Genomic DNA, 15472 nt, shown 5'->3' with positions numbered 1-15472 from the left:
CATTCACAAGGTTAGCAAAACCTTCACATTTAAACTCTTCTGCAGGTCCTAACAACAGTGGTTTTACAACAGATTTTGTGAATACAAACTACCAAAAATGTTCTGGTAGTATCAATATCACTGAACACATCACATCATAGATGATTTGCCCAGAGTGACACACACTGCCTGGTTAGTGTGTGACACAAGGCTGTATTGTTCTCGTTCTCAGGCCTGACAGACAGATTATTTCTGTCCCTCAATTCCAGTGGGTCAGAAGTTTACATACACTAAGTTGACTGTGCCTTTAAATAGCTTGGAAAATTCCAGAAAATGATGGCATGGCTTTAGAAGCTTCTGATAGGCTAATTGACATAATTTGAGTCAATTAGAGGTGTACCTGTGGATGTATTTCAAGGCTTACCTTCAAACTCAGTACCTCTTTGCTTGACATCATGGGGGAAAAAAAAGAATCAGCCAAGACCTCAGAAAAATAAATGTAGACCTCCACAAGTCTCGTTCATGCTTTCCTTGTCAAAAGGTTAATTAAGAAAGATTACTATAAAATGTCTATTACAGCGACAGGGTTGATCATGAAAGGGTTGTGGATTTCATCTTGAATCAGCAATATCTCCCCTTGTGAGAGGGGGAATGGGAGCTTTTGTGTGCGGGGGGGGGCAATTTTATGTAACCTTAACAAAAATGCTTACTTGTTAATACATTTCTATCTATGGATAACAGGGTTGATGTGTTAGGCTCAACGTGCTTAGTTTTCCAATACAAAATACCAGGAAATGTCCAAAAAGAGTAGAACCAGCTCACCTGAGGGACACATGCACATTAATTACTAACCACATTATATAAGTACAAAATCGTTCGAAATTTCTTTCCCAAAGCAACAAAATAACTAGGGCTTCAAAATGATAGTAAAAACTTGGTGAAATCTTGGGGTTAAGTGGGTTAACTTCTTCCTAGAAGTTGGACGTACATGACGTGGGACATGCCAAAATGGGGATTTACAGAGAAAACAAATAACTTATTTTAATGAAAACAGTAGTAACTTAACTGCATTGATGTATTCATTTTTTTAAATGTATCCTTTATTTAACTAGGCAAGTCAGTTAAGAACAAATTCTTATTTGCAATGACAGCCTACCCCGGCGAAACCCTAACCCAGATGACGCTGGGCACATTGTGCGCCGCCCTATGGGACTCCCAATCACAGCCGGTTGTGATACAGCCTGGAATTGAACCAGGGTCTGTAGTGACACCTCTAACACTGAGATGCAGTGCCTTAGAGAGCTGTGCCACTCGGGAGCCTCGGGAGCACTATGTATGCATGTGATCCAACTGTTCAATTGAGTGTTTAGCAAAATGTACATACATAATTCCTGAGGGACATAAAAAGCACTCTATTTGTGAAACAACCCTACTGTGGGGGAAAAAAAGAAGGGAAAAAAAGGAATGAGCTGCTCTCAGGAATATGGTGGAAACATGCTTGCTCCAATCCAATGCTTTTAAATGCAGGAGGGGGAGTGAATGAGTGCACACCTCAGGAGAAGGGTAAAGAATCGTAATGCAGCCCAGCTCTACTAGCTAGTTCTGCATGAACAAGTGGAAGTTGGTGCGTGTGAACTCTTGGTGGATGAAGTCTATGAGAGTGTCAGACTCTGGGGCATTTTGCAGTGCCCCTCTGGCCTGCGGGGGGGTGTTGTGTTCAGGGGTGTAGGTGAAGCTGAAGGTGCTCCTGTAGATCAGACCGTCCAGACGGATGAGGGACAGAGGTACGGTGATGGGGTGCCGCAGCCATCTCCACTCCCCACTGAACACGGACACGTCTGGAACCACACACAGCATGGACTTTGGTGACCTGCAGTGACACAATAGAGAGGTGAGTCGGGCAGCTCTTGCTGTAGATTCCAGGCCTGATCGCTTATTGCTAAATAAGTTGTGGTTTAAGTTAGAATTAATGCAGAGTTGTTTAGAAGAAAATCTGAAAGTTTTTTGGATTAAACTGGTTAATCAAAATGTGCTTCTTTTGAAGGAATAGACTGTTTATGGTCTCCCCAATACTAGATTAGACAGGGTTTTAGGCCAGGATTCAAAGACAGAGAAACAATGGACTGCAGCGATTTCAGCTTGAGCTGACATCTACAGGACCCACAGGGAATGCGCACATTGTTGCAATTGAATACATCACTGACAATCTGAAATGATCCCCCACACAGACAGTGTGGTGAAGAAGAAGCAACAGTGCCTCTTCAACCTCAGGAGGCTGAAGAAATTTGGCTTGACCCCTAAGACCAAGGTGGTTGAGGTGATTGCGGCGCATGAATGGCACGACAATTGTCCTCAAGATCTTGTCACAGTATCTCTATGCATTCAGACTTCCATCGACAAAATACAAATGTGTTAGTTGTCCGTAGCTTATGCCTGCTCATACCATAACCCAACCGCCACCACGGGGCACTCTGTTCGCAACGTTGACCTCAGCAAACTGCTCGACCACACGGCGCCAAACACATTGTCTGCCATCTGCCCGGTACAGTTGAAACCGGGATTCATCCGTGAAGAGCACACTTCTCCAGCGTGCCAGTAGCCATCGAAGGTCAGCATTTGCCCACTGATGTCAGTTATGATGCAGAACTGCAGTCAGGTCAAGACCCTGGTGAGGACTGGCACGTAGATGAGCTTCCCTGAGACGGTTTCTGACAGTTTGTGCAGAAATTCTTTGGTTGTGCAAACCCAGTTTCATCAGCTGTCCAGGTGGCTCTAAGATGATCCTGCAGGTGAAGAAGCCGGATGTGGAGGTCCGGGGCTGGCGTGGTTACACTTGGTCTGCGGTTGTGAGGCTGGTTGGACGTACTACCAAATTCTCTAAAACAACGTTGGAGGTGGCTTATGGTAGAGAAATTAACATTCAATTCTCTGGCAACAGCTCTGGGGGACATTCCTGCAGTCAGCATGCCAAATGCATGCTCCCTCAAAACCTGAGACATCTGCAGCATTGTGCTGTGACAAAACTGCACATTTTAGAGTTGCCTTATATTTTCCCCAGCACACGATGCACCTGTGTAATTATCATGCTGTTTAATTAATCATCTTCTTGATATGCCACACCTGTCAGGTGGATGGACTATCTTGGCAAAGGAGAAATGCTCACTAACAAGGATGTAAACACATTTGTGCACAACATTTGAGAGAAAAAAGCTTTTGTGGGATATATTGTTTCAGCTCATGAAACAATGGACCAACACTTTACATGTTGCATTGATATATCTGGTCAGTATAGAATGTGGTGACATAAAACTAGTTATTGGTAAGTAGTTACCCCATCAATTGCCAAACTTAAAAAAGTGATTTAGCTATATGACAGTCTGTTAATACAAATCAGTCTGAAAGTACTTTGACAGAATTTCTATCTAAAGGAAGTATGGTTTGAAGTCACTGAAATGATTCAGAAAGATATTGGAAAGTGATAAGAAGATCACCAGGCAATAATTGTGTATGATCTTCTGTGTAGAAAATAACATTATTGCGGTGCTTTTCCCCCAGTCTGATTATGCCTGGTCCTGTCCACTCTCTTCTCTAACAAGTTCTACACAGCTTGTGTTCCTAAGAATCTTAGGTTTCACAGGAATGGGGTCATAATAAACTTATAGCTCCAACTGTTAAAAAATTAGAGCCATATTTGCAGGACAAAAACAAAAAGCCCTCTGTTTATCACAACCAAATTCTATTAACGGCTGTATTAAATTAGGGACACATTTTTATTTTATAAATGTTCAAATCTGTCGAAGCATTTGGGAAAGGCGGCAATGACAGTCGGGTTGCCACCCACAATGTAAACTGTAACATTTCCAGCCTACACTTTCCATGGGGATCCAGTTAGCAAGGTAGCTAGCTAGCTTCGACCGTAGGATACTGACATGACGTTCCTTTACTTAGGTACCTGTACATAATGAAGCAATGTCAGAATCGCTAATATAGCAAAATGTCTCGTCAGTATCCTAGTGTTATTGTATAAGTTAGCTAACGCACTTTTGTACATCATGCTGTTACGTACATTTGACCTTATTTTAGCGCCCCAAAAACATAATACTTCCAGGTAAACTTTAATATGAATACCATTGTAAAGCACAATTTCTCCCCTTGCCAGCAAAATCAATGACAAGACCTTCATCTCTGCATGATTGAAGAAGGCAATGGAGCTCCGCCGGGTCTTTTTAAAATGGTGGGTGGGGAAGCGAAAGCTACTGCGTAATAGTGCAAGGGGGAGATATGTTGTGTGGGAAAACTTCTTTTTTCACCTGATTTGTCCAACTTATCACCTCTAAAATGTAAATAAAACACTATATAATGTCTCATTACATACCTATTTGAAGGTTTGTGTCGAATTTGAACAGGGTTTTTAGGCCAGCGCTAAATGTATCTTCACAATTAAACTGCTGCTGACACAGTTTTAGAGTCATGATGTGATTACACAAAAAAAGAACAACTTGATTGATTGATGAACTCACAACAAGTAATTCACTTTACAATCACCATTACACTCACCATTGATCGTTTCTTGTTTTTAGTCTGCGAGAAGCACTACACCTGGTGGAAAGAGGCTGTATGGCACAGAATGAGTTTCATAATGCATGCCGTACATTACGTTGTGACACGTCACAATTAAACGTACAGCGTCATAGGGGTCAGTTTTTTCAACTTTTCTCCAATACTATTGTTCCATTACCATGTCAATCAACGCTTGAATAGAAACATAGTTCACACCCCGCATTTTGATGCCAATGCAGTCGCTACATTAGTTTTCACTGCAGCCTCGTTTGAATGCCGCAGTTGCGCAAATGTGAACGAATCGGTGTTAGTCACGTTACCTAACTAACCATCTTCCTACAAGCTAACGTTAGCAAGCTGAATCCCAGACATAGGGGAAAAGTGTAGCTGGCTATTTGGGAACATTGTTTACATTGTGGGAGGCAATGTCTGACTTGTTTCCGACATTACTTTTTATGTAGCTAGCTACAGGTACCTATGTCAGTAGATACTTAGCCATCCTAGTTGCGGTCAAGGCTAGTAGTTAGCTAGCTAGCCTGTTGGGGCTTGGGGGCAGTATTGAGAATTTTGAAAAAAATATGTGCCCATTTTTAACTGCCTCCTACACCAACTCAGAAGCTAGAATATGCATATTATTGTTCAGGTTTGGATAGAAAACACTCTGAATTTTCTAAAACTGTTTGAATGGTGTCTGTAAGTATAACAGAACTCATATGGCAGTCAAAACCCTGAGACAAATTCTGACAGGAAGTGGATACCTGATGTGTTGAATTACCTTTAAGCCTATGCCATTGAAACACACAGGGGCATATTAATCGTTGAGCACTTCCTATGGCTTCCACTAGATGTCACCAGTCTTTACAAAGTGTTTTGAGTCTTATACTGTGAGATCTGACAGAACAAGAGCCTTGGAACGGTGGTGGCCGATTAGACTCTGGCGCGCGAGTTCATGTTGGGTACTCTCGTTCCAATACGTTTTAAAAGAGAATGCAATCGTCCGCCTTGAATATTATTCATGTTCTGGTTAAAAAAGGCACTAATGATTTATGCTATACAACGTTTGACATGTTTGAACGAACGTAAATATTTTTTTCCCCCTCGTTCATGAAGAGAAGTCCGGCGGGCATAGATCATGTGCTAACAACACGGAGCTTTTTGGGCATAAATTATTAGCTTTTTCGAACAAAACTACATTTGTTATGGACCTGGGATTCCTGGAAGTGACATCTGATGAAGAGAATCAAAGGTAATGGATTATTTACATAGTATTTTCGATTTTAGATCTCTCCAACATGGCGGTTAGTCTGTATCGCAAAGCGTATTTTTCTGGGCGCAGTGCTCAGATTATTGCAAAGTGTGATTTCCCAGTAAGGTTATTTTTAAATCTGGCAATCCGGTTGCGTTCAAGAGATGTAAATCTATAACTCTTTGAATGACAATATAATATTTTACCAATGTTTTCGAATAGTAATTATTTAATTTGTTGTGCTGGTTGACTGGCGGTTATTGGAGGGAAACGATTTCCTCAACATCAACGCCATAGTAAAACGCTGTTTTTGGATATAAATATGAACTTGATAGAACAAAAAATGCATGTATTGTCTAACATAATGTCCTAGGAGTGTCATCTGATGGAGATTGTCAAAGGTTAGTGCATAATTTTAGCTGGTTTTCTGCTTTTGGTGACGCCTGTCTTTGAATTGACAAAACATTACACACAGCTATTGTCAATGTACTCTCCTAACATAATCTAACTTTATGCTTTCGCCGTAAAGCCTTTTTGAAATCGGACAACGTGGTTAGATTAAGGAGATGTTTATCTTTCAAAGGGTGTAAGATAATTGTATGTTTGAGAAATTTGAATTATGACATTTAATTGTTTTCAAATTTGGCGCTCTTGATATTTCACCTGTTGTTGATAGGGTGTACCAGGGGTGGGACGCTTGCGTCCCACATAGCCCATAGAGGCTAGAACTACAATATCATGTTCTTTACTTTTAATAATAATAAGTAGGTAGAAGAAGAACTATTTAGAGACTTACTTCTTGCAAGGTTGCTCCCGGCTGCCACCTGCCGGATGCTAGATGTATGGGACAGAACCTTGATGGACGATGACAGCTGTAAATTCACTGGCTGGTGTAAGTGTAGCTAGCTAGCTAACTTGTTGAAGTTTGCTGTGCATATGCCAAATCAGACAAAGTGATTGTTCTGATGGAAGACAAACAAGTGGAAGTGCAAACAAACAATTGCTGCCTTGTAGCCAACAACTACTGTACAATCTCTAAATGCTTTTAGCCATGCTTAACTACCTACCTCTCTCCTGTGCATGTCAACATGAGAAGTACCAATTTGATTGTGTGGGACCGGTAATGGGAGAAACGCAAATCAAAGATGAACTAAAATTCCTGGCATTTTTTTCCCCCCAACTGCTCTTAAGCAAAAAGAGCTTGTGTGGCTCAGTGTGTGTGTGAGGGTAGAGCACGGTCCCGTGTGGCTCAGTTGGTAGAGCATGGTGTTTGCAACGCAAAGGTTGTGGGTTCGATTCCCATGGGGGACCAGTTCGGGAAAAAAATGTATGAAATGTATGCATTCACTATTGTAAGTCGCTCTGGATAAGAGTCTGCTAAATGACTAAAATGTAAACGTAATAAAGGCATGTTCGCAATTTCAGAGTGTAATTTTGACCTCATAGTGTGGAAATGAAAAAATACATTTTTACCGCACTGCCCCTTTAAAGACCCTTCTGTTCACCTGAATACCTATGTACATCACAAAATGGCTACTTTCATATTTGGGTCAAGCATCTGGGGCAGCATTGTAATCCTATGGCCAAGCCCCATGGGAAAATGTCCTCCAAATGTACATTTCAGAAATGTTTTATTACAAACCAAGCTCTAACGGCCTTGTTTAAATGTAACTCAAAGTCCTGTATACTTGTGCTGTCCCATGTACCACCTGGAGTTCATGTGGTAAAATTAATGAGAGCGGAAGTCTTAAATAAGACTGGGGACTCTCCAAGTGTTCTTTGGCATGCTTGTAATCCTCAGGAACAGTCTACGTTCACCTGGAAGTGGCCATAAAAAGCAACTAAGCAATACAAACTAAAGTAGGCCAGAGGGCCATTATTAAGCCTATATCCCTGGTAACTACAACAATTACATAGGTATTAGTAAATTGAAACAAGTTTGCACTGTGCATTTTATATGTGTCCTCCTTTGCACCTTTGTAAGGACACCACACTGGTCTGGTTGAGGCATTGCATTTACTTGATTATGGAACAAGAACAGTTACTTGTGAGATTTAAAATGTACCTTAACATAGTTTCTGCCTCCACATTTCCAAACCAAACTTTCAGATGGGGACCAAAGTTTTCTCCATTTACTTCTAGCATGGCTACATGTCCTCCACCATTCACCTAAAAGGACACATTCAACATTAATTCAATCCAACCATCATATCAACATTAAACTTATTTTACTACCCTCACACACACACTTCTTATTCTGTAAACTGGAATGATCTACCTACAAGGGGAGTCTACCAATAGTAGTAGTTTTATCACTGTATTATTTAGGTACTGTATTGTACAGTGCTCTTACAGTACTCATTTCCACCCATCCACATCTCTTAAATGTTACTGTGTGCAATTTACATAAAAAAAACAATCTGTCTTACTGACAGGAACAGAAAACAAGGCTGATTTGCAGCCTTGAATCACTGCAGGTCTTTATTCCTCAATGGATTTTTTTTGTCAGCTTCAGTAGTGTTAAGACCGCACCTCCAGTCCTGTGATGACAGGTATTGGGCTGACGGAGCCCTGAACGCAGGCCAAGCCCTCACAGAACGTATACTCCACTGCCTCTGTACCGATGATGGTCCAACATGATCCATCGTTCAGCACCTCTCTGCTCTGCTCCCTCAGACTGGATGAAACCTGGGAAGACCCAAGTTAAAAAAGTTAACTTCTCCATGCCCCATTCCCATCGAACCCCCCCATTCCACAACTGTCTCACTGCTCGTGAACCCAGGGCCTGAGGAATAGGTTCAGTGACACTATCCCTTAGCTACTAATTTAGGTATGTGACCTAATTCTGGGCTAAATAATGATTGCAAGTGCTAGCGAATGTTATAGCATGGACATGTATCATCATGTCCCACAAGTGACATTTTACCTCTCATGGGGGTTTCTTACACTACTGAGTCAAACCAAGCAAAGCCAAACCAAACTGTACTAAGCTGGTCTGGTTACCCAATACCACCCACTATTGCAAGAACCGTGTTGAAAAGCATAATGAGAAGAGAAAATATCAGAGCAAGCGCAGGTTTGGGTCGGCACAATCGTGTGAATAGGGTAATATTAACCTGGTACTGTATGATTCTCTCGTTAGACAGACAGAGGTACATCTGGCTGTTGTCCTTGAACTGGAAGGCACACTTGTGAAGCTGGGAGACGGGCTCATCCACATCCAGGATGGCGTGCTGCTTGTTCACTTTGCGGATCACCTGGAGGGAATCCAAAAACAACAAGGATCTAACGGAATCCATCATCCTTTTGACACATCGTTGGCCTCCTCTCTATAAAAAAAATAAACAGCGACAATAAGAAATATATGTACTAGTATGATAGGAATCTAATGGAATCTATATTCGAATATGACAAATCATTGGCTTACTCTCTTTTTAAAATAAACTGGACCTCTATTAAATCTATGTACGACATGATAGCTTTGTTAATAACATGACTTAGATGGGCTTAGATGATGTTATGTCTGGAGGAGGCCCCTGAATAAGATTGTGTCTTCCTTTCCACAGAGGGTTCAACATGGAACCCAAAGGGTTCTACCTGGAACCAAAAAAGGTTCTTCAAAGGAGAACTATGTGGACAGCCAAATAACCCTTTTGGAACCATTTTGTCTAAGAGTGTACCAGAGAGAGCATCACTGGGGTTGCGGTCTCAGCACGACAGTGGGCTAGCACTATTTCATTTCCCTCCAAAGGCCTGAGCTGAACCAAACTGTAAGCAAACACAGTAAATGTGGTGGAGAGCACTCTAGAGTTTAAATAGGAAAATATACAAGCATCTCCCAACAACAACAAAAAATGTCAGCAAATTGCCTCAACTTAAATAAAATGTATATGTGTACAATGTAGGTGAATGTTACTCTAAACCATCAGCTGTATTATTCAAACACCAATTTGGGGGTACATGAAAGGGGTCTGATCAGCGAATTGCCATGAAGGGTTGCCTAAAAATAATCCCATCCTATGAACATGAGTAAGACAATAATAACAATAGAATCCTGCTGTACAGCAAACCATATAACATCTGCTCAGAGTTCTTATGAGGAGGAAAAACTATAACACATTATTATATACCCCAATTATGAAATACAGTGGAATTAAGGTGGTCAGACTACAGACTACTGCAGCTATCAAGGTCTCCAGTATAATGGTACCATTGAGGTGATATCCGATTATATTGCATGTGTGTGTTTACCATGGGGGGCAGGGCCACCCCGGAGTCAGTGCAGACCAGCTGAACCACACAGCCGTAGCAGATGAATCCCTCACACACCGTGAACTCCTCTGAGTCAGCATGCTGGTCCTCCACTGCGCAGACAGACAGACAGACAGACAAGAAGTTAAAACAATGTAAGTGAATGAATAGCAGTAGGATGAAAACATGAAAAACAGATGAGTCTATTGAGTCTACTTCTGAGGTGAGCTTGATCTTAGTTTTTGGGATCTGACTCCAATCAGAGAAAGGTTGAAAATCCATCTTGGAATGTATTAGCAGATGTTTTTTTATTTCATGATGGAAAACAAATATTGTCCCAGCATTACCACCAGCTAGAAGATTTACTTCTTCCTTTCATAAGGGCTCTGACAACCCATTCTGCCCACAGCAGTAAAGAGAGAGAGAGAGAGAGAGTGGGTAGATGGAGGACTGAGAGACAGTGGTTCAGACAACCGTTCATACCTAGAGTGACTGTAAATGCAGTCCACTGTCTGGCGCTGGCTACAAAGGCCCCTCGTTCTACGGCCAGGTAACGTGTGCTGACCGTTTGTGACCGCAAGCGGTTGAACAGAGCCACCCTCGACCCCGTGGAAATACACACTGCAAATGGACACACACGCAAACATACAGACGTGTGTACACACATGCATGCGCACACAAACACACAGCCGTAGTATGCAGCATGACAAATACATTTCGTTTTCACATGTTGTGTACATGACACATTTCCCTACCTTAAATACAGAAATATACACCACAAATAAGCCCATAAATAAGCATACACCATTCTCATTAATGACTGATGCAGCATGACAATTGCAGGTATTTCCTTTCGCACACAGTGCACTGTGACACATTCTCCTATGGCAAGGTGAGAAATTCAATGTCACCCCACTTTTGATCTCAGCTGTCAAACCTCTCTGGGGCCTTTCCTTTTTATCTCGCAAGGGGTAGGAGCCTATGTCAATACAACTGGACTCGTAGTGTGTGCTCCTGGATCAAAAGGACAAATGTCTGGCCTAATTAGAAGTGGCAATCTGCACCTCCACTCTAGCCTTACCGTGACCCTGGGGATTGTGGCACCTTAGGATCACCTTTCACTCACAGTCAGCATTCTTCATAGACTGCCTCTTCTGGGACGGTTTGGAGATAACTTTGATCAGCTTACTGAGGAAGGAGCCAATCTCCTGCCCGTTACCAAGAAAGAGCTTGAGGACCAGGCGAAAGTGCTTCCTTTTGTCTGTGTCAGAGATGTACAGGGACTTGGCGCAGGCAAACATCTGTTAAAAAAGAAAGCAAACATTCAGAAGAGCCTCATTCGCTGTGTTTGCTCTGTTAACGGTCTCTTGTAATAAAATGTTTTGAAACCTCGTCTGGGTCAATATAGTGGCAGGGTAGGTTACTTACTTCAAATGTTGTACCCCATCAGAACCCAAAATAGAACACAAGCTTGTTTTACTCCAATGTTTGTAACAAAATAAATGTAATTAAACACTATATAACCAAAACATGGTTAAAACTATAATTATTATATCATGGATAGTCAGTCCTTGCATCCATAGCTCTGTCTATGAATTTGAGAGTGGTTAAAAATGTAATATGTAACTTTTTGGGCGACCCAATCAAATTGAAATAGAAATGTGTCTTATAGATCTGTCATTGAAAGCAAGTCTAAGAAGCTGACTTTGAAAAGGCTTTTGATAAAGTATGACTGGAATTTATATATACATGCCTGGAATATCTCAATTTTGGAGAATTTATTATACAATGGGTTAAAGTTATGTAAGTAACCCTAGGTGTAAAATAGTAAATAATGGCTACTTCTCAGAAAGTATTGTCAAGAGGAGTAAAACAAGGTTGTCCACTACTGGCATATCATATTATGGCCATCGAAATGTTAGCTATTAAAATCAGATCCAACAATAATATCAAGGGGCTAGAAATCCAGGGCTTAAATAGAAAAGGCGTCATTGTACGCTGATGATTCATGTTCTTTTAAATCCACAATTTGGATCCCTCCACAGCCTCATAGAGGATCTAGATAATTGTTCTAACCTCTCTGGATTACAAGAAAATTATAATAAGTGTACTATATTACGCATTGGATCACTAAAGAAAATAGAACTTTCACATTATCGTGTAGTTTATCAATAAAATGGTCTGATGGTGAACTGGACATACTCGGCATTCATATCCCAGAAGAAATACATTCTCACTACTATACATTTTAATATAAAGTTAGCAAAAATGATTTAGATCTTTCTACCATGTAAGGAAAATAGCTGTCTATTTGTAGAAAAATCACCCTGATTAACTCATATCCTAGTTTAGCTATTTGCTTATGGCCCTGTGTACACCTAAAAACTATTTTTTTAATTATATGAGCAAAAAATATTCAATTTTATTTGTAATGGCAAGATAGACAAAATTAAACAGAGCTATTTATATAATGAATATGAATTCGGAGGGCAGAAATGATTAAATATTAAAGTATTAGACCTCTCACTAAAGGCTTCAGTCATACAAAATCTATACTTAAATGCAAAAATGGTTCTCTAATAGATTAGTAAGAATGGCTCCCCCTGTGCTCATGAATGGACTTTTTCTCTTTATTCAGATTTCAACCTCTCACTTTGAAATCATTTCCAAAATATCGCTATTTTTAAAACAAGCCACAGAAAGTTGGTTGCAATTTTAGTTTAATCAACCAGAAAAGATGGAACAAATTTGAAAAAAAATATTATGGTTAAACTCAAATAAAGTAATTGCAAAAAAATATTTTGGGAATAAATGTTTAAAAACGGTATAATATTTGTAAATGATATCATAAATAGGACTGGTGGAGTTATGTCACACATGCAGCTAACACAAATCTATGGAAATGTCTGCTCTATCCAAAACGAATTGCAGCATTACTGCAAAAATGGAAGAGGCCAGTGGAAGGGGAGAAAGTAAGGAACTTGTCTGTCATCCCTGCTTTAAAGACCAAAATTGGTTAAAGAAAATTGTGATAAATAAAAAAGTATACAAGTTTCATTTAAGGACCAAAAAAAAAACAGCTGTGCCATACACATTGCAAAATAGTTGGGAAGAGATTTTCGATGTACCAATTATATATATGAATCCGGTGTTGTTTTGTGTATCAGCTTATATACACTGCTCAAAAAAATAAAGGGAACACTTAAACAACACAATGTAACTCCAAGTCAATCACACTTCTGTGAAATCAAACTGTCCACTTAGGAAGCAACACTGATTGACAATAAATTTCACATGCTGTTGTGCAAATGGAATAGACAACAGGTGGAAATTATAGGCAATTAGCAAGACACCCCCAATAAAGGAGTGGTTCTGCAGGTGGTGACCACAGACCACTTCTCAGTTCCTATGCTTCCTGGCTGATGTTTTGGTCACTTTTGAATGCTGGCGGTGCTTTCAATATAGTGGTAGCATAAGACGGAGTCTACAACCCACACAAGTGGCTCAGGTAGTGCAGCTCATCCAGGATGGCACATCAATGCGAGCTGTGGCAAGAAGGTTTGCTGTGTCTGTCAGCGTAGTGTCCAGAGCATGGAGGCGCTACCAGGAGACAGGCCAGTACATCAGGAGACGTGGAGGAGGCCGTAGGAGGGCAACAACCCAGCAGTAGGACCGCTACCTCCACCTTTGTGCAAGGAGGAGCAGGAGGAGCACTGTCAGAGCCCTGCAAAATTACCTCCAACAGGTCACAAATGTGCATGTGTCTGCTCAAACGGTCAGAAACAGACTCCATGGCGGTAGTATGAGGGCCCGACGTCCACAGGTGGGGGTTGTGCTTACAGCCCAACACCGTGCAGGATGTTTGGCATTTGCCAGAGAACACCAAGATTGGCAAATTCGCCACTGGCGCCCTGTGCTCTTCACAGATGAAAGCAGGTTCACACTGAGCAAACGTGACAGAGTCTGGAGACGCCGTGGAGAACGTTCTGCTGCCTGCAACATCCTCCAGCATGACCGGTTTGGCGGTGGGTCAGTCATGGTGTGGGGTGGCATTTCTTTGGGGGGCCGCACAGCCCTCCATGTGCTCGCCAGAGGTAGCCTGACTGCCATTAGGTACCGAGATGAGATCCTCAGACCCCTTGTGAGACCATATGCTGGTGCGGTTGGCCCTGTGTTCCTCATAATGCAAGACAATGCTAGACCTCATGTGGCTGGAGTGTGTCAGCAGTTCCTGCAAGAGGAAGGCACTGATGCTATGGACTGGCCCGCCCGTTCCCCAGACCTGAATCCAATTGAGCACATCTGGGACATCATGTCTCGCTCCATCCACCAACGCCACGTTGCACCACAGACTGTCCATGAGTTGGCGGATGCTTTAGTCCAGGTCTGGGAGGAGATCCCTCAGGAGAACATCCGCCACCTCATCAGGAGCATGCCCAGGCATTGTAGGGAGGTCATACAGGCACGTGGAGGCCACACATACTACTGAGCCTCATTTTGACTTGTTTTAAGGACATGACAAAGTTGGATCAGCCTGTAGTGTGGTTTTCCACTTTAATTTTGAGTGTGACTCCAAATCCAGACCTCCATGGGTTGATAAATTGGATTTCCATTGATTATTTTTGTGTGATTTTGTTGTCAGCACATTCAACTATGTAAAGAAAAAAGTATTTAATAAGATTATTTCATTCATTCAGATCTATGATGTGTTATTTTAGTATTCCCTTTATTTTTTTGAGCAGTGTATATATTTTTTTTAAATAATTTCTCTCTATATATATATATACACACATACACAAATCACTACAAATCATTAAAATCCAGACAGAAAATATTTACACAAGAAGCAACTTAATATCACACAGTCAACCTATATACACAGTTGAAGTTGGAAGTTTACATACACCTTAGCCAAATACATTTAAACTCAGTTTTTCACAATTCCTGACATTTAATCCTAGTAAACATTCCCTGTCTTAGGACAGTTAGGATCACCACTTTATTTTAAGAATGTGAAATGTCATAATAATAGTAGAGAGAATTATTTATTTCAGCTTTTATTTCTTTCATCACATTCCCAGTGGGTCAGACGTTTACATACACTCAATTAGTATTTTGGTAGCATTGTCTTTAAATTGTTTAACTTGGGTAAAACGTTTTGGCTAGCCTTCGACAAGCTTCCAACAATAAGTTGGGTGAATTTTGGCCCATTCCTCCTGACAGAGCGGGTGTAACTGAGTCAGGTTTGTAGGCCTCCTTGCTCACATGCGCTTTTTCAGTTCTGCCCACAAATTTTCTATGGGATTGAGGTCAGGGCTTTGTGATGGCCACTCCAATACCTTGACTTTGTTGTCCGTATACCCTTTTGCCACAACTTTGGAAGTATGCTTGGGGTTATTGTCCATTTGGAAGACCCATTTGAAACCAAGCTTTAAC

At 41.2% G+C, this 15472-nt stretch overlaps 1 protein-coding gene across 6 annotated transcripts in view; it reads right to left on the bottom strand.

Annotated features, from left to right (window-relative positions):
• Positions 1–650: 650 nt before the first annotated feature.
• rbpjl (recombination signal binding protein for immunoglobulin kappa J region-like) overlaps positions 651–15472 on the bottom strand; it is a 23451-nt gene continuing 8629 nt past the window's right edge. For all 6 annotated transcript variants that reach the window (XM_014131615.2, XM_014131613.2, XM_014131612.2 and 3 more), the window contains exons 6-12: positions 11163–11337; positions 10520–10657; positions 10037–10149; positions 8902–9042; positions 8318–8473; positions 7851–7954; positions 651–1849 (exon numbers count right to left, since the gene is read on the bottom strand). In XM_014131615.2, coding sequence (XP_013987090.1) covers positions 1576–1849; positions 7851–7954; positions 8318–8473; positions 8902–9042; positions 10037–10149; positions 10520–10657; positions 11163–11337 — 1101 coding nt within the window. In that variant the 3' untranslated portion in view covers positions 651–1575. The remainder of the gene's footprint in view (positions 1850–7850; positions 7955–8317; positions 8474–8901; positions 9043–10036; positions 10150–10519; positions 10658–11162; positions 11338–15472) is intronic.

This window comes from Salmo salar, chromosome ssa12 (genome assembly GCF_905237065.1).
Source record: "Salmo salar chromosome ssa12, Ssal_v3.1, whole genome shotgun sequence".
Lineage (NCBI taxonomy): Eukaryota > Metazoa > Chordata > Actinopteri > Salmoniformes > Salmonidae > Salmo > Salmo salar.
This window is presented reverse-complemented; position numbering and strand designations above follow the sequence as displayed.